Source organism: Octopus bimaculoides, chromosome 3 (genome assembly GCF_001194135.2).
Source record: "Octopus bimaculoides isolate UCB-OBI-ISO-001 chromosome 3, ASM119413v2, whole genome shotgun sequence".
Lineage (NCBI taxonomy): Eukaryota > Metazoa > Mollusca > Cephalopoda > Octopoda > Octopodidae > Octopus > Octopus bimaculoides.
Genome location: NC_068983.1, coordinates 141901435 through 141922254, shown reverse-complemented (window position 1 = coordinate 141922254; position 20820 = coordinate 141901435). Strand labels below are relative to the sequence as shown.

The 20820-nt window shown below is 35.0% G+C and overlaps 1 protein-coding gene across 6 annotated transcripts in view; it reads right to left on the bottom strand.

The window, feature by feature from the left end:
* Positions 1–20820, bottom strand: part of LOC106874768 (LIM domain-binding protein 3) — a 234732-nt gene that overhangs the window by 47555 nt on the left and 166357 nt on the right. For all 6 annotated transcript variants that reach the window (XM_052966595.1, XM_052966594.1, XM_052966597.1 and 3 more), the window contains one exon: positions 18364–18539. In XM_052966595.1, the coding sequence (XP_052822555.1) occupies positions 18364–18539 (176 nt within the window). The remainder of the gene's footprint in view (positions 1–18363; positions 18540–20820) is intronic.

The following is a 20820-nucleotide window of genomic DNA, read 5'->3' as shown; positions in this document are numbered from 1 at the left end:
ATTGCTGAGAATATGAACGGTTAAAAAAAAAAGTTCAAGGAGTAACGCAACAAAATTCCAGGCATAACGAGCCCTCAGTTAAAATGTAATGAATTTGATCCACAAAATTACTCGTGTCGGGCTATGTAAAATGGAACATGACAAATGATCATGTGGTAACGCCGTGCGCATGCGTAGTCTCACGCATGCGTGGAATTAAACAAGCAAGCGTTCCCGCTTTAATCTTACTCTTTTACGGTCGGCCGACCATGAGCATTGGACGTGTTAAGCTGTCTCTCTACATCTTTCGGACTTACACTCGACAGCTCGCTTGCAACTACAAACACACGTCCCAACAACTATGCTCATACACACAAAAGCTGTAACAAGAACTAAAAGATGTATATATTTAGCACCTGAATAAATGTTGTTTAAGTTGATAGTCTTGAGTTCAGCGTTCCGTTATATTCCAAGTTTATAGTAGGAAAGTCAGGTATACGTCTAAAGATGTATAACCCACTTTCTACTATAATCATATTAGAAAACATTCTACCAGCTTAGTTAACCCAGTGGAACACATCTTTTGATTACAGCAAGAAAAATGAATACAAAGTAGAAGTACAAGGGCTAAACTGAGTAATGAGCTGGCCAGTAATTTAATCGCCTGATACAAAATTAGGTATTTGCATATCAGATATATGCAGTCGCTCATTTCATGATACGTCTTCGTTGCTTATTTCTGTTTTTAGATTTGATTTAATCTAATGCATGTTCTTAGAAATTCTAGTTTCATTATAACAATACAATTTGAAACCACATCACAGACGACTGCAGTCGACAAACCGGAAGTCCGATTATTTGTTTTTCACAAAATGGAGGTTGAAAGTATCCTATAACATTTCTTTTCAGAGCGGAAATAATCCTGATTATTAATTCTCATCTTAAAATTTCTTTACTTCCCACAGGAAATAAGTACTTAGTTAAGATTATATTAATAGTTCACTACAGGGCAGTGCATACAACAGCCAGAAGAAATCCAGATTCTATGTAGGTTTTAAATTATTCAAGCCTGCCAGTTTTTTTTTTCCACTTGCACTAAGAAATTGTAGTAAATTATTTTATTCAATAAAAAATATAGAGGCTGCCAATTTTTGTTAGGGATATTGCTATAAAAGCAGCCAGGTCCTGGCGAGTCCTACTTACACGAAACCACTTTACTTTTACAGCTGATGACTGTCTAGACAAAAAGTGTCGTTTTTATCAAGTTTCGTTGAAACTCCTGGTACTAGGTTCTTTAACTCCTCATTTGTGGTTGGTGAAGTCGTCTTAATCCAAGATGCACAGATGATTAAAAGCAGGGATGTAAAATTACGTAGAGGCAAGAAAGGAATTTAGCGATTGGTAGGTTAAGCCAGTAAACAACGAAGAATGTTTTCCGGTTTGTTTACATCCTCTCCATCCCACGTACGCGCATGAGAAATTAGAATTCAATATTGCTATAATAATAATAATAATAATAATAATCAACGAGGGAGGCTCTCTCCTGTCGTCCGAATTGCTGAAAGTACCAGCCAAATTTTCTCCAAATAATCTTACTGTGATATAATCCAATATATACTGGTCACAGTTGGAAGTTTTTGAACACAGAACCATTCGATAATCATGGCAGAAATCAGAAATGAGGTTAGACCAAAATAGCGCGAGCAACAGCAATAGTAAATAATGATGCTAATAAACTAAAACCAATTTTTTAAGTAACAGCTGTATAAAAAGACAGTGCAAAGTCGTAACGTTCATGTATTTTTGAATAAACGCATGAAAAATAAAGAGCAAGTTATGAAAAAAAACAAACAAATGAGGGAGCTTCTATATGGTTAATCGACGACTAAATAGATTACCAAACCTCCCTTACATTTGAACATAAACGCTTTTAAAATGGAAATATGTAGTTGTGGCTATTATATCTGATTAGATAGTCACGGCTGGAGTGAATTTAAACGTCTTCTCGATCAGGGTTAACAAGAACATCACAAAACGATATAACAAAATTCGTGCGTAATTTTGTCACAATGACGTATGCAATAATTGATAAAAATGCACACATTTAGAAACAACTTAATGATAAAGACGATATAGTACAATACAGAGGACGATTTAAGTATAAATACATCCTTAAAATATAAAAGGTACACGCGCGCGCGAAAATATAACTAAAGCTTTTTGAAAATTGGGCAGAAGTCAAACATTGATACATTCAGTTTCTGCCTCTTTACAAAATTGGTAATAATTCTACCATGATAAATGATGGCGGTAATTATAAACCGTAACGGGTTAATTTGTAGTTCAGTATGATAAATAGAACTATCCAGATACTTATATAACATGCACGCGTAAATACACTGTATACACACTGTAACATAAGTTTCCTTAGAACAGCTGTTGATGTAAAAATAAACCATCCATGAACTAGCGTTAAATATATTAGTTTTCTTCACAGTTCCAACATCGTTAAGAGATATGGAAGTAATATAACGAAAGACCTAAGGTGGAACAATGAAATAATTAAAATACGAGCCAACGAGGAAGCCTTAATGTACTAGTAATAGCAACCAAATCTTCAAATCCTATCATACATTATTCATTCCCCACCTCAAAACCCCCCACTGGATGTCATCCTAAAAATAAATGAAATAGGTGGGTTGACCGCGGTTGGATTGTGTGATCATAGGCCTACTCGATCAGAATCGGTCGAGAGATAAACCACTATAATACTTGGAGAAAGCAAATCATTTAAACACCCGAAAATAAAAATTTCCTTACAATTAAACGTTTTGATGTAGTGTAATATCCAAGTAGAAAATGTTATTAAACAGTTATTTTCAATTGTTATACAGTTTGGGATACATTCTTGGCCAAAGGAAAAATTCAACTATAGTTTGTATTAAACTAAGGTGAAATTGCCTAGAGTTTTCCACGATTGAGAAAGGAATACATTTAATTCCACCGAGAGACTCAAGCCTGCAATAATGGCATGATTTCTCTTTGATCTCCATTACATCTTACAACTTATATTTTCCAGCTGTGGTCAATAGCTTGGTGAGTGAAGGTGTCCAGTAAACACCGAAGACGAAGTCTATTATAATGACCCAATAAATTAATGATCACGAGATATTTTCATTTCAGGATTATTTGTTGTTCTAAATGCTCAATGAACGAATCATCTAAAACTCATGAGAATACAGTGGTATTTGACATTACAAACATCAATTTGAGATGGCAAAAAAGAGGACACCTATATCCCTTAAACTGTCTCAAACTAGTGTTACCGAAGAAATCGAATTTGGAGTGAACTGTATTTTTAATACACTAAACAGCTAACTAGATAAATTCGTGAAGAGGAGACAGACGTAGACCTCATAGTGACATATGGAACTATTATCACTGGCGCGAAACATGAGCAAGCGAATTAAAAGATGGAAGTTAAAAACTTGTGAATACACAAAATATGGGGAACCACTGAATTAATTCATATATAAAACACGATGCCAACCGATTTGACCTTAATATTTCCAAGATTTTACAAACTATTCAGAATTTTTTTTTTCTTCAGCAGATTGATTGAGCGTATGCATTTTAGACACATTCATATTATTGTCCATTCACTTTAATAACAAAATACTTTTCACTAAAAACTAATTTTCCTTTTTATAAGTAATAAAACTGTAGAAAAGCTTCGCGAGACATATCTGTAAAATTAATATTTCCAACAAATTGGAACAAGATGTCTAGAGAAGAAATTATGTAATTTCATCTCCGACCAGGTCTGTATTCTTAACTACTTCATTATGTTTTGAGTTACCAAGTGGTGTCACACAAACTACCCCAGTCATGTTCTCCAGAGTCTTTAGTACCTATTCCGGTTTCATCTTACAAAAACCAGTATTTTTCTCTCTCAGCGGGTGGCAGGCAAATCTACAAGGAAAAAAAATGTAAGAATTTTAAGCCTGGGGCTGTGGTTTCAATATCCAGCAGAATAGATTTCTGACCTGCACTATTTAATCAACTCAACTGCAAAGGAGCGTACGAAGGGTTACTCGGTTTGTTAGAAATATCAGCCACATATCCCTCAAATAACAGCTTACTCCCTTAAACAATATTAACAAAAGCAGTCCTAGTTTTACTATCTGAATTAAGACGGGATGGTTACGAGGGAAATAGATTTAACATGTCTGCTTAATCAAAGATGGCCTGGGCTAAACAACTGTTAAAGCGTAGAGTGAAGAATTAATCGAATTGTCGTAGCGTCTATATTAGAAAGAAACTGCAAATCGCATGTCTGTGTTGCAAGCGCTCAATTTAATACGTTTAAACATAACAAGTGCTTCTGGGTATTTCTGCACAAGTCGTTCTTTTAAGTCTTTAGTCCCGAAAAATATATATTTAATCATTCTAAGGCCTTGCAGTTGACGTAAACTACACTTCACTGATGAAACATACCGAGAGTTTGCTAAAAGACAAAATACAATCACTATTTCATAATTTTGATTAAAATTTCTCAGTCTACCACATCAAATGGAAGAACGCTCATTTTACTACTATTATTAAATATAAATTTCCCTCTGCCAATTAGTCAACCAAAATAATCTCGATTTCTAAGATTAGTGCAAGACCATAAATCTTTAACAAGGGTAGGCTATAGTCGGCGAAATCGATTCAAGACTTCGAAAAGTACTCTATTTCATCAACTCTGAAAGGAAGAAATGTAAAGTTGACCTCGGCGGGATATGAACCCAACTAAGATATGAGCAATGAAATAATGAATTTAAATTTCATCTACGGAATGCACTTCTGAGGAAACTAAGATTTCATTTTCCATTTTTTATGATTACTAAAATTTTTTGTAGAAAGATTCACATTGCATAATTGTAGTGGTTGTTCAGCTCCAGGTTAGCCGTTATCGAGTAGACCAATGATCAGGCATTCCAGTTGAGGGCAGGCCACCTTTTTATGGATAGTCGAGTACATTAATATCTTGTTTTTAAAGATTATATATATTTCGTATGTTGAAACTAAAATAATTACAACGCAGAGGACACCGCGACTCTTCAAAAACAAACAACTTCACTTAAACATTATTTGTTATCAAAATTTCCGTCGCACCAATTGGTATCTATAAGTGTATGAATAAATGAGCAATGGGGTTTCATATAACCGAAATGCTAAAAATATTGCAGAAATAATTTCTTCACTTCGAAATAACTAGAGTACACTTGCATCCAGATAAAAATTAAAACAAGCGTTCGTGGCGATATGAAGTGAAAGAAACTAAGGGAGTTTTCGTAATCATTTAATTTCCGCAGTAACTGGACAATGTTTGGAAATATCATTTAATAACCGGCGCATATGCTATTCATTTGCGAAAGTCATTGTGGTTAGACGTATCATATTTTGTATTACTGAAAGATTAATTCTACAAAACAAAAATGCGTAATATTGTATAAAACTTCGATAGAGCACCTGGTAAAATCCTTTAAGGGTATATAGTTACAATAAATTACGTTCCGAGTTCAAATCGTTTTAGAGTTGACTTGGTCTTTCACTTCTTCAAAATAGATTTAAAAAAATTTGTAAGCCAATTTAATTGACTATATGTAGGGTCCCATTGTTGGATTTTTCCATACATTTGTTTCAAATAAAATACAAAGAAAATACAAAAAATGAAATAGGAAATAAACTTTACTAAAAGAAAAGATTTGTTTTTTTTGCAATATTAATTTTTGGACAGAGTTAACACTTCACATTTACTTGTCAGATGCAGGGAACAAGAAAACCTCTACTTGGTAGCTTGATCTGCGAAAAACAGCAGTTAAATCTGCACTCAAACTACCACCTTTAAAAAACGACACGTTGAATAATGTAGTCAGAGGTATATTCAGCTATATCACACACAAGGACGGGATAGTCATAGCTGGGATAACTTCGATTATAGAAGAGGCTTGCTTCATCTTGTTTGAACAGCGAGAAAGGCTTCCAAATTTCCACTCATCAAATACTACAGTCATAAAAAAATAAAATAGTTGCAGGATCATGGTTGAAACGCCTCTGATCATAGGTTCCCTCAGTGAAGGTAACAAGCTAACACGTAGACTATCTCAGATAGGCCATTGCCGTGTATACTGACAAGGTTACTTGAATAACTGCATAACTGTTGCGTAGTTGCATATATTTCAAGCTTTTGTCCATGCACTGGGGTGGATTAATGCGCAGGCCTAACACGCTAAGTTCACTACGTTACAAGGATTTAGTTCCGACTTTTCGGTTCACGCTTTCCAGCAAATATCAAACGCAGATGTACAAAGTGCACATCAGCCGAATTAGTATCACTTAGCTGGAAAGGCTGCAAAGAAGTCACTGGAAGCTGTTCCTCCTCATTACCAACAAAAAGTTCATTTAAAGCTCATCTCGAAAACGATTTCGATTTCTTTTAAACAGTATTTTCCGTTAAATAAGTCATGTACATTTGAGTTGAATTATTCTGCTTTAACACAAAATTATAAGTGCAATGGTAAACGTCGATCTAGGTATGTGTGAACGGAAAGAGATGCTACAATATCCCATTCCATTTAGTTACTCTAATATAAAATATAAAGCATAAGAGGAATTCATTATCCCCAAAATTAAAAGAATTCCACTATCTTTACTGTTTCTCCGTTTTTATAGGATTTATTCCAAACGACAATTCCGACACAGATTACAGATAAAATTTCGACGTAATGTGGTCATCTGGTTAATCGACAAAAACACGGCTCGAGGCCTGTCCGAGTGCTTGTTCTACTTGTCTCAAATTACGATTTAGAATGTTTTGAATTCCTTTTTTTTTTTGTTAGTATAACTCTCAGTGTTCCATCTTGACTGGTTAAGTAGAAGCCTTGAGTTGTACCGACACACTTTCTCATATTATACATATAATGTATAAATTTTTAAAAGTTCATTATTTCAAACAGAAAGCGGTCGGTCGACAGAATCGATAGAACATCGGATTTTGCAATATTTATTTATATCACTACGTTTTCCGTTCAAATCTCGCAAGGTTAAACTTTACTTTTGTCTTTTAAAGATCAATAAAGGAAGTATCTTTCAGGTAGTGGATGCGATTTAACAGAGTTATCCTTCCCCAAATATACTATCTTCGTCAATATTAGAAATTATTATTTTACACAGTTAATACCATTTTTTTTTCTAGATGAATTTATTAACTTTCAAATTTGTCGTAACATCAAGACAAGAGTTTTAAACCGAAAGCAACCCAGGTAGTGCGATAATTTTTATTGGTAACATGAATTTACAACGCAAACCTTCAGACTTAAAAATAAAAAGAGGTCCTTGCGGGATACAAACAAACGAAACAAAAATATACCCCACTGCCCCAATATGATTACCAATTTTGTTTTTATTAATTTAATTCATTGACCAACATATTGGTTTGTGCCTAGTCAAATGAAATCAGTTCATGGTGCATGTCTGTCTGCTAAAATTGTTATTAAACTATAAAAAATATTTTTATGAAATAAAAGAGGGGAGAAAAGTCAATTAGAAATACCTGATAGTTCTTGGTATTTTGGGTCCCTTAGTAGAATCCCGAAAAATAGGTCGCGGTAAAGGTGGCAAAGTAGCAAAAGGGTGAGCCTCATTTCTCATCATAGTATAGCAATTTGGATATTCTTTTTTTTTTTTTTAAATCAATGAAGTGTGTTGCAATAAGATAAATTAATGCGTCTTGTCGAGAAATAGTGATACGAATCTGAAGCCGTACGAATGAAATGTCACTGCGAGAAAGAGAAGTGTGCAATTTTGGACTAATGTCACCAAGGAGAGAAACACAGTTCTGAATAACTGCCGCTCTTTAAAAACTCTTTCTCTTAATTTTTATGCTGAGCAACGCAATACTTCGAAACGGAGAAATGTTGACTCCAAACAGAAATAGAAATTAAAAAATAAGATATAAATAAAAATCTCGACAATCCTACAGGTAATCAATGTTGATGTGATGTTGTATAAATAACGTTACCATTGCTTTTATGTTAATATCCACATTGTACAATCGGAAGTAACTACGTATTAAACAAGAATTGGACAATTCTTTTTTTTGCATATGTTAATTTTGTTGTTTTTGTTTTTGTTTCGTTTCTTCTGTTATAGAATGTACTACATTTGTGGAGGTGTCTCTTTGCTTACATAGAATGAATATATATATATAAATAATAAGTATAATATATATAAATAAATAAAATGTACAAGTTTCCAGAATTATGTTGGTCGATGATTCTGTCTTGTTGTTTTCGTGTCCTTTTTATCTACTTCCCCAAACACTGTGCCAATTTTTTAAATATAATTCCCAACAAGCGATATGTATGTATGTACGTATGTATGTATGTATGTATGTGTGTGTGTGTGTGTGCGCGTGTGTGTGTGTATGTGTGTGTGTGTTAAGGCACAATCAACATATGCGAGTCAGTAATGTAACATGCCTGCCTGTGCATAAACATTAATTTCATTATATAAACTTGCAGTAGCAACTGAAAGCACGATACACGCACACACACACACACACACACACACACACACATTCACATATATATGTGTATGTGTGTGTGTGTGTGTAAAAATATATATTCTGTAACATATTTTCTTAAACGGATAGTCTAAATGACCTGGTTTTTACTTTCCCTTTAGTTTATCACTTCCAGGAAACAGAACAAACAACTCTTACCTAGAGGATGGGGGCGCGGAATCAAAATTGTTTGTGCTGAGGAAATATGTGAACGGAAGAAATAAAATTTTGAATATTTTTCATAAATGCCTAAGACATTAAACAAGGCGGAAATATTTAGAACTGACTATACTAATATGGTCAATGCTGATAGAGCAAAGGGTAAACTACCGAAGACTCATGCATGCAGACCGGTTTCAATGTCGGCCTGTTATCATTTTACTCTACCAATGAGGCTAATGCGTTCGGGAACGGGATAAAAATTACATCTCATTTTCCCCGCCCATATACATCTGAGACATTGTTCTTGTAAAAAGATACTAATTATTGATTTTCTTCGACAAACTGCAAGGCTAATCTGTGAAGATTTAGTCGATGAAATCGCCTTTCTTATAACAGTGGTAATTAGTCTAAAGGAGTGGAGGCGCAATGGCCCAGTGGTTAGGGCAGCGTCCTCGCTGTCATAGGATCGCGGTTTCGATTCCCAGAACGAGCGTTGTGAGTGTTTATTGAGCGAAAACACCTAAAGCTCCATGTGGCTTCGGCAGGGGATGGTGGCGAACCCTGCTGTACTCTTTCACCACAACTTTCTCTCACTCCTACTTCCTGTTTCTGTTGTACCTGTAACTCAAAGGGTCAGCCTTGTCACACTTTGTCACGCTGAATATCCTCCGAGAACTACGTTAAGGGTACACGTGTCTGTGGATTGCTCAGCCTCTTGCACGTAAATTTCACGAGCAGGCTGTTCCGTTGATCGTATCAACTGGAACCCTCGACGTCGTTAGCGACGGAGTGCCAACACAGTTTAGAGGAAGCTCAAACTACGCTCTACAGCAATAAAAGCAGAAGGGTGCATCAGATGTTATAGCCCTAAATGCTCTGTACATGAAACAAATTTTACGTTGAACTCCATGGAGGAGTTTCGTTGAATATCAGTGGACACTTAATTTTTTTTATCAGTCTCACGCTACCCAAATGTCAAGAATAGATATTAATCTTGGGAATGTTGCGACTAATATGTTGGACGTCCTGTGGTGAGTAGAGTTTGTATCTAATTAACATAATATATGACGCCCTAAAACTACAATTACGCAATCCATTTAGAGACATTTTTGGTAACAGCAAATATATTTGCAGTTATCAAAAATGTAAAAATTATTGTCATGTTTTTGTTAGCATATTTCATAAGCGCAGAGATGATAATATTGCAGGACCAGAAGTATTTTTTCAAATCACATTGAAATCATGGATAAAATGATTACAGTAAAAAAAATTAGCTTATCCAAGTTTTTCCCAAATGGGGAATCTATACTACTAATTTGCAAGAAGTCGCAACAAGATCTCTCTCAAGTCACAACTTAAAAGCTGAACAATACATTGGATAGTGTAGTTCTAGATACAGCATGTCTGAAAATAAGAACGAGTAGTTACAGTTGGTTAGCCTTTGGTCATTGGTTTGCTCGACCAGGGTTGAACAAAAGCAAAAACAATGGAAATACCAATAAAATTAAGGCGGAGATTAAAGTAATATGTACTCGAATATTCTAAGAGCATCTAAGGAACTGGGAACTTCATCTCGATTTTTCTTTTGCTCTTCAGAACCATATCTTCTTCTACTACCTGATTCACATAATATTAATAAAAAATACACTTAGCTTAAGTTATAGCTGTCTTATTATTAATATGTGGTAATGGGAGTAATTTTATTCAGTCACACGTACATAGCTATACACACAGACCATAGAGAGACAATGCGCGAAAGAAATAGTTTCAAGTATGAACATGTGTGCATACGTGTGTGTGTGTGTGTGTGCGTGCGTGCATATTGCAATATACTTGAAGTATTGTAATGTGTGTAAAACGATATAAATGTATGGAGGGAGAAATGAGATGAAGAGGGAAAGAACAAAGAGACTGAAAGACTCGGTATAATGGTTGTTTGTAAGTTGAAACTTGTGTAGGTGTTGGTGTGTTGGCTTCTTTCTAAGTGTACAAAACTTGTGCAGGTGTCATTATAAATGTGTGTGTATAGGTGTCTATATAAGGGTTTATGTAAACGAGTGTAATGATTCAGTTGTAAAATTGCCAAGAAGTTTGTAGGTCAGATTAAGGAATTAATAGATATAGACACACAATAGGGATTAAAACACCGCCTTGATGCTGGCTTAACGTTAGCAGCTCGGTTGGTGGTGGTCAGTATAAGTGCATGGACAGACAGGGGTTAGTTAGCAAAAGAACTAATTTCTTACTTTCTTTCTAATACATACTGTTAGTCTAACCCTTCTCTCGCTTCATTACTCAGTTCCTTCTCCTCCTCCTCATCTTCGTCCTCGTCCTCGTCCTCCTGCTCCAACCACCACCACCACCACCACCACCACCACCACCACCACCACCACTACTACTACTACTACTACTACTACTACTTTCGTCAATCCGAAACCTCTCGCATCAATGCTAGTCAAAAAACCCCCCAACGTTTCTTCCATTGCAGTACAGTAACTATTATTGTGTCATTTTAATACAGAAAAATCTGCACACACAAGTGCATCGTGAACTAATCCATCGACTGGTCATCAGAGTTTCATCCATGAACATACTTCAACTACCGGTTCACAAACGTCTTATTTCTACTTTCAGCTTCTTCTATTGCTGCTATAACGGCCTCTGCTCTTTTGAACTAGTTAACTGCACACCCCACTGCATTCAAACCCACCCGACCTACTTGTCACTCCTCCATTTAATATGATAGATAAGAAACCAGTTAGCTGAGTCTGCGCTGGAAGATCGGTTCCTGGTTGAGCCATTTTAATCCACAGATTTCCTTTATAACAGCTGTTCCCGTTTAGACATTTTACGTGTTCAGAATATCTCCTACAAGTGGATGGATTTCTACAACTTTTGCATTTGAGGTTCTTAAAAAATGTGTGAAATCTACAATGGTCAACTAATCTTATTTTCATATCCGAAGTAAATGAGAGTAGGAGGAGTTTGCATATGTTATTACTGATGTGTTTATCTTTTATTTCTTCTAGATTCTCGTCTCGAGTCTCTTAAAACCTTCTGTTCTTGGATCCTTGCCATAAAATAGGAACGTAGGAAGGTGTTCCAAAATACCAACCAGTCCTCTACTCTACTCCTCTCGAACTTCATACATTAAAAACGACACTTCATCATCTTCTAACCAAATTCAATCTTTCAATGCTTTTTAGAAGCATAGCGTAGCAGAAGCATTGTAGATATAGATCGGGGTAATGAGAAATCAGATGTATGGATTTACGGGAACAAAAAGAGATAAATGTAGGAAAATGGCACCTAAATTAATTAGCGGATGTAAAGGCATTGCCTGAAGGGACATGCTAATGCATGAGTAGAAAAGAAAAGGCGTCGATGAGTGGACATGACTGTTTCCGTTGTTGAACTCCAGTTCAACCTACATTAAGCAGATCTATAATCAAAGGTGTTCTAGATGCTACCAGCCAGTCTTTACTACAGACTTCTAATTCTCCCCTATAACGATTTGGCGCTATACTTGGTTCAAAATGTTAGTAGTTTACTGAATCTCTTAGCTAAGATTTCTGTTGCAATCGGTTGTCTCTTCGCTTACTGAACTAGACGCTAGTAGTTCTGCTAATTCCTCAAGGATATCATTTGCATCAAGTTCTTCAAATACTGTTTCATCCTTTATTCTATAGTCTTGCTTAACTACATATGGACACAATTTTCTTTAAACACTAATATGACAAATGTCTCTAACTTCTTTCTAGCATTCTATTGTTTCCACAATGCTATAACTATGTTAAAAGATTCTAATACAGCCAGCATGTAAGCACTTGATTTTCCCCGTTTTACGAATGCTATGGAAATTAGATTGTTTTCTACACACTTTAGATCATCCACAAATATTATAGCTGATAGTGCAAGTCCTAAAGATTCCAAAAGAACTTTTTTTTTCTCCTTCTGCTATTTTTATAACTTGTAGTTTCATATCTAATGTATTTATTACAATTACATGGTGTGATGAGATAAAAGTATTTAAAAAAATTTAAAGAAAGAAATAAGTGTTACAATGTTGCACGAACAAACTCTCACGAATACAAAAACGATCCAAATATGAACGAGTGATTGCTTTCTTTTACGCATGTTAAAAAGCAACAAAATGGTTTCTTACAAGGAGGTTTAAATTTAGGCGGGAAATTTCGGGAATGGCTTATCAATGAGAATGGTTCACATTTTTACCTTGGTTTTTGCAGTTAAGTTGCTAATTGTAGCAACTTTACGTAGTTATAACAAAGTTTCGTTTACAGAGGAAACATAGAACGAAGTATTAGTTTATACGTATTTATATGAATCATTGTACGTCTCTCTCGCTCCCTCACTTTCTTCATATATATGTCTATACATACATATAGATACACAGACACACACTCTCTCTCTCTCTCTCTCTCTCTCTCTCTCTCTCTCTCTCTCTCACACACACACACACACACACACACACACACACACACACATAATGTATTGTTCCGTGACAGAGAATTCAACAAAAAAAAAAAGTATTACATCTGGTGAGAGATAAATATCATTTATTTAAAGGGCACAATACATGTATTTAAGCGCTACCGATAGTTTCATACGTTGCGAAATACTCAAACATATTCTTCAGGTGCAAACCAAAGAGTACCTGTATTAGATTATGTGAAGGTGAATTTAAAACTCGCTATGCCAATCACAGCCTCCTTCAGGCATAGGAACAAAAGTTAAGCTACTAAGTTGGCTAGCTACGTATGGACCTTGAAAGATAATGAAACACCACATGTGATTAAATGGAAAGTAATTGAGAAATCCATACCTTATGTGAATGGATCGAATAAATGTAGGCTTTGTTTAGCTGAAAGAGCGCAGGTCCTGTTCAGATCTAAGATCCCTAACTCTCTACTGAACTCTGGATCAGAAATTTTCAGTGGTTGCAAGCATATATATAAATATATTTTGAAGAATTGGAAAAATTTGCCTATTCCCGACTAATTTGTTATTTTTTCAGCCTTATGATTTAAGGTATAAGGAAGATAGCTCTTCTACTGTTTTGCTTTTCATTTTTTACATTTTAGTTTTTGTGTTTTCGTTTTCCGTTTTTACTTTTTGGCGTTTCTTCTATTATTCTTCTATTATTTTTAGTTCGTTATGATATGTAGTTTGCGCCTGAAGAATATTTCCCAGCATATGAAAATAGCACTTAAATGCATGTATTGTGTCCTTTGAATAAATAACACACACACACACAGACACACACACACACACATTGCGTATTCATATTTGGTTATGTGTGTTGATGTATGCAGATTTTTAAACTTGTTAGAATTTCTAAACTTTAATTATCCTTGGAAGAAAAGGAAAATACTTGCAAACATGTTGTGACATTGCAACAATATATTTTGACATGTTGGATTAATTGTCAAGGTCCAAAGTTTTCATCACGAAAGTTGTTGACAATTTGAATATTTTTGATCGATGAATTAAAATTTACTCTCTTCGAAATTCAATTGTCAAACGTTTTAAAAAATTCTATATGTACAATTTTATGTATGCAAATACTTTTATAATACGAATTAGTAGTTTTCACAGTTAGGCTCTGAATAATTATTTTGTTCGCTGTATTAGTTGATATAGTAAAATTAAAAAATTATACTTTACTCAAACTCTCCTACGTCATCATAAACACTGCATCATTAGTATAATGTTGAAAATATTTCATCACTGTGAAAACAATGCCGGTATCAAGTTCACAAAGTCAACCAAGACTACACCCTCATGCTATATACCCATACAAAAATCGAGCTTGCATCATAGAACAACATTACGATACATTTTTTTCTACCTCAGCTACTCCCATTTTATTAAACATTACTCCGACAGAAATCAAAGAAGTAACCCCCCCCCCCCCAAAAAAAAACCCCCAAGGCCCTATAACATTCAAACGGCACCTGGATGGATAAATTCCTCTCAGAAATACCAGACAAACCACGACATTCAAATAATTTTAGCCCCCCCCCCCACACAACAAAAACAACAACTCCCTATTCGAGTGAGATATGATGTTCCAAAAGATGACTTAACGCATTACTCTAGATGGTGATATTAAGTTAGGAATAGCCTGGGCTATTAATGTTCGAAACATAAACATGTGTTAACTAAGTTATCCTCTCATGTCCTAAGTTCAATCCCATATAAGCCTACGCTATCTTAGATAATTTCAGAGTCAATAAAATTAAATACTAATCTAGTACTGGTGTCGATTCAATCGACTGTACTTATCCATAAAATTTGTGGAATGTGCCAATACAAGAATCATTATAATAATTACCTTGCAAAATGAAATAGTTATATGAATTCCTGAAATACCACGGATCTGCATTTACGATTCAGATAAAATTAGATGTGTAATTAATAGTTAATGTGGAATTAGGAAAACATAATTAATGATATATACGAAGTTGCAGTATCAAACATATTTCCTAAACTTTTCTGCTTTATAAAGCCGAACTATAAATTTTCTCTTCTGAACAATTCTGGAAACTGTCTTTTTTTTTTTTTCAACCAAACTCTCCTACTAAACACTTAAGTATAATTTCGAAAAATTTTAACATTTTGTAACGTGTACCTTTAGACACTATATATAGTTCTGGGGAATCATATTCGGATCTCAGTGTGTGCCAGTTCTTGCTTGTAGACGTTACATATTTTTGGCCTTGGGGAAGGGATGCACTTCACATATTTTCATTTCTTCTTCCAAAACAACAACTGAGATTCCATTTCTATATGTATATTTATACACTTCTATATGTATTTTCAACGGACTGTTAAAAGAAAACTGCCATCCTTTAACATGATAGTCGTAAGTTAAAATATTATGCACAAAATCAAGCCACTAAGACGACCTTTTTGTGATCATTCAAATTGCTAAGAACAGCAGCTAAACCTCTCTCAAATCACATCCTCGCAGCCAAAAAGACACACAAGATAATGTAGCCTTAACTACATTGTTCCATGAAAGAAAATTCCGATTGTCGCCGCAGGGACATCTTTGACTATGGGGTTGATCTGGTGCTAAACTTCACTAACAGAGCATACAACATTAATTTATCGATATATTGCAGAATTAAAATATGTTGAGGCAACTGTATAGACATAAAATTTTTTCATGTTAGAAAGAGAGAGGGTGTATATCTTTTATATAGAAAAGTTATGCATTTCAAATGCAAATATAGGACATCGTTCAATCAGATTGAAGCAATGTGAGTTAATTAACCGTCGAGACACTGCAAAATGATTGAAAAAATACTATATTAACACATGGTCAAAGATCTTAACATTGCATATTTTGTGCTTAAATCCTAAACGTGAATGTTATAAGAGGAAACAAAACGTTGGATGTAAAAATGATAAAATGATAAAAATCGTTGACACGTGCCGAAAGGTACAGAGCAGCAAGGGATAAAGAAGTAGGATATTCAGATCAAACAAACTGCTAAGTCAAGACTCTCATGATAATTATTGTTGTTTAGCTCTAGGTCAGCCATAACCGAACAAAGATATTCCAGCAGTAACCATCCCGTCTTATAAGACACAATTTAATTCAGATCACATTACACACGTCTGCCATTTTTTTTTAAAGGATGATAGTGATTTGAGAGATTTGGTGGCTATTTTTAGCAGATCGGACAATCGCGTTGAAGCTGCTTCGTTGACTTGTAGTGATTGTTAATTTCTGGTTGTAAACGCCTAAAGCTTATAGTTTTCCTTTTCAGGAATATTTACAAAGTTCCCACGAAAGATTTTTTGATAAAGTGCATTTTCACACGAACAGACTGTTTCACACTAAAATTTATAAGGAAGTGTTTAGGAAATAACCACAATTATATTGACAAATATTTTTGATACAATAAGATATAGAAGCTTAAATCTACTAAACGTCACTATAACACTTATATACTCCTTCAAATATTTATTTAACATTAAGTTAGTAAATACAAATTTTACTTCAATGACAATATAATATACAAAAATTCAAAACCAACTCTTAGAGAGTATTTTATGCATGTAGAGGTGCATTGAAAACTCATAGATAAATTAATATCACAATGAAACATTTGTAAACATTGAAAGAATTTGCTTTTAGAAAGTGGGATGAAATTTCAGCAAGGCTGAAGTTACAGCTGGTTAAGTGGTTAGAGCATCGACGTACAAACCAAAACGGTTAGATGATCCGTATAGTTCGCTGAACTCCTCGCTAAAACACACCGTTGCTCCCCGACTAGAAAATATTGTTTACACATAGAAATTTGATACTCATCAATGTGTTGCCTTCGTATTATAGTATCTGTAATCGCTAACAGAATTTGATTTTGGAGGGGAAGGTATTTTCTTCTTTCGCGGATTTCATAAAGGTTGGATTTTATATGGTTGATTAAATCTAATCTACAAGTATTCATGCTTGTTTTATCAACTCCAGAAATGCAAAAAGTAAAGGTGGTCTTGTAAACTGACTAAATATTTGCCAGAATTAAGTCGATTAAGTCAATCCTGAATTTCTGAGTTCATAATCTTGTTGGGAGCCACTATTATTTTCACCTTACTAGGATTTATACATGTGTTAGTGAAGGTCGAATCAACTAACTACATGTCGTTTTCTTTTGACAGATTGATCGTTTGTCAATTCGTGGATGACGTGAAATTTCTGGTTGTTGAGTAGGACATTCACACGACATTTACTATATTACACCACGCCTGTGCATGGTGTAATATAGTGTTGAACTCTAAGTAAAGTACACCAGCCATTACACGTAGATTCTCATCTGAGATGTACTAAGTCATTACACCAATTTCTACCCAGATGGATTGAATCAATGAAACTGAAACGTTTTATCGATGGGCATAGCACAGTACGTTTAATTTCCACTTATCAACAACCTATAATATGCTCTATTGCAAAAATGAAATCAAATACTTCACCACCGAGTGCTAATTAGCAGAAAACACTTCACAGTGGGATCAACATCCTCATCACCACAACAATCATTATCATCATGATCATCACTGTCTCTATGCTGCAAAGCGTCCATAGAAGTACCAAAAGAAATAAGTTATCAAAATATTATCAGATTTTAAAATATTTGCACACACACTCACATACACCCATGCCTACAGCTAGAAGTACACACAAGCACGCGCGCACACACACACACACACGCACGTACGCGTGCACACCCACACACACATAGACACACATACACAGACTCACACGCACACACACACACACCCACTTGCACACAAACAAATAAACACATAGACTGCAATGATCTTTTTAAGATATTGTGAGCCAGACTTTCTTATCGTAATGAAGTTATTTTAATTGGTGTTGTGGCGGGGGAAGAGAGTGTTAGAAAAAGAAAATAATAAGAACAAGAAATTTCAATAACATCAAAACAAACGTGAATCAAGAATGACAACAGCAACACCGGCACAATGGAGAAACATTTCAGTAAAACCAACATCTTGTTTTCCATTGTACTTACTACATTACATTTCAACAATAGCATTAGATAATCAGTCCCACTTACTTTCTTTTCTCTGCAAGTTCTTTCAGGTCGATTCCACTAGGAATATACGCAAATGGCTTTTGATCTTTGTTCTTCAACATGGTGTTTAACAAAGCGCCCGGAACTTTCCCACTGCTTTCCTGGTCACTTGTACCATTACCATACTGATTCATCGAATTCTGGCCATGATCAGGCGCCTATAAAGATATAATAAATTGTAATGTATAACATAAGAATATTCAAATACATACAACGATCTAACGTACACTTCCATTCTTGTTTAGCTATTATTGAACATCATTCAAATTCACATATATAGACAATTGCAATGTTCAGATACAGGTGCATGGTCACATAGATTTACTTTTAATTTGAGTGGTAGAATTAACCCGTCGTCGGGTTAACGCCACCACCTGGTGATTGAGTACTTTTGTTAGAATACATCCTATTGATAAAATTCGGACCAGGTCTCTGGTTTGATGAAATCCTGCTTCCTTCCTCTCACCAGTCTCGGAAGCTTTGAAGAAATGTAAGGCTACAAGTAACGCCCTTCTCCTCCAATTAATAAGTCGATTCTCTTAGCTTCTTATAGTAGATTGAAATACTAAATAGAACCCATTGACTTTAATAAATGACGGCCAATTATTTAATCAACTCTGATAGAATGCAAGCCAACGTTGACTTTGACTGAATTTGGGCTCAGAACGTAGAAGAATGAAACTATATAACGCAAGGCTGATGCTCCACCATTTGCAATTCTTTCCAGTAGTACATGCATTTCAAAGGTATCAGGAAAACTGATAAAATCCTTCAGCTTATGATATGAACGAGCTAAAAATCTAGGAGGCAGGTTTTGTCTTAAGCTATGTTACATCATAGACACACACATCCATTTCAAGCAGAATAGGAAATTTTTATGTGGTCCTGAATTTGTTTAATGTACTAAAATCTGTTTGACAAAGGAAGCTACTTTAAAATCATAAATAAAGAGAATGACATTTCCTACAATAATTGCTATTACCCAATATTGAGTGGGGAAATGATTCTTAACAATGACAGCAGCTCAATAGTACACTCTAACATGATAACAGCACACTGATGCTACCCAACACTTGACATCAATTGACTGATATAAACCAACATGGACAAATATCGTGGTAACAAATACAAAAATAATTTTACCGGCTTGAAAAATATATGAAAATCATTAACAACAAATCGAAAACTGGAAAATGAAGAAATTGTAGGTTTATAATTCACCAAGCAACAGCGCCAGTAAAGCACTTCGATCCTCTTACAAGTATGAAGATAAAACACATCAATCCTCTATTTAGGAATATTTAAGTCAGTGAGCGAAAGCTAAACGCAGCTGCTCACACTGCTAGAAACAGCAGCAAAATCCTCCTAAAGGTACATACATGTTGCTGTCTTAATATTTCGCAACCCTCAAACCCTCTGCATTAATTAGTTTCATCCTCTACATGCATCTGTAATCGACACAGACACACCAAACATGTATGTATGTATGTTCTCTTCCGTTTTTAATCATTTGAAATCTTCCTCCGAGGAAGGAACTGGTTTCTAGCAAAAATACGAAGCTCTGTCGTCGGAGTGTAGAAAACAAAAACAAATTCACATTGAGAAAAAAGTCTTGCATATTTTTACTGTTCCACTTACAGATTGTATTTGTGATGTGCGAATTAGCTAAGTTGATTCGTTTTTCTGAAAATCCTAGCCTAACACACACAGATGACCTCGCAGAAACCAGATGGGAGAACTAAAATCCATCAAAAACAAGAACAACTAACAATTAATTAAGCGAATGAAATATTTAAAGTTGCTGCCTTTAAACAAAGTAATATTTAGGGGGAACATAACAGATGGAGTGACAAAACTAGTAGAATGCCTTTTGCAATTTAATTCCGTCTTAGCGTTCAAAAATATACCGTAGTCGATCTTGTTTTTTATCCCTGTAGAGTCAATACAACACGTCCTCCTAAAAGTAAACCCCCAGCTGCTGCAGTTATTCTATTGGTTGAGTAGACAGGAGCACTGCGAAATGAATTGCTTTGCTGGAGGATACAACGTATTACTTGTCTCGAAAATCGAACCTCCAACTTAACGATCGTGAGCCTAACAGTCTAACCCATAGCCCGCGTGTCCTCACCCTAAGTACTGAGGGTTATATAATTACATTGTAGTCAACATTGTTTTTTTTATCTCTCTCGGATCAATATATTATGTTCTTGGCTTGTATTGGAATCTAAGAACACTGAAGCAGTGCTTCAGCATGGTCGCAGCCCTATACATTGAAACCACTTAAAAGAACACACACATACACACACACACGCACACGCACACACACACACACACAGAAGACCATACATTCCATTGGATAGTCGATATTTCTTCAAACATTTTAAATAACTTTCTGTAGGAAAAACATTCTTGAAACTTTGAAACAAGTTTTCTTAAAAA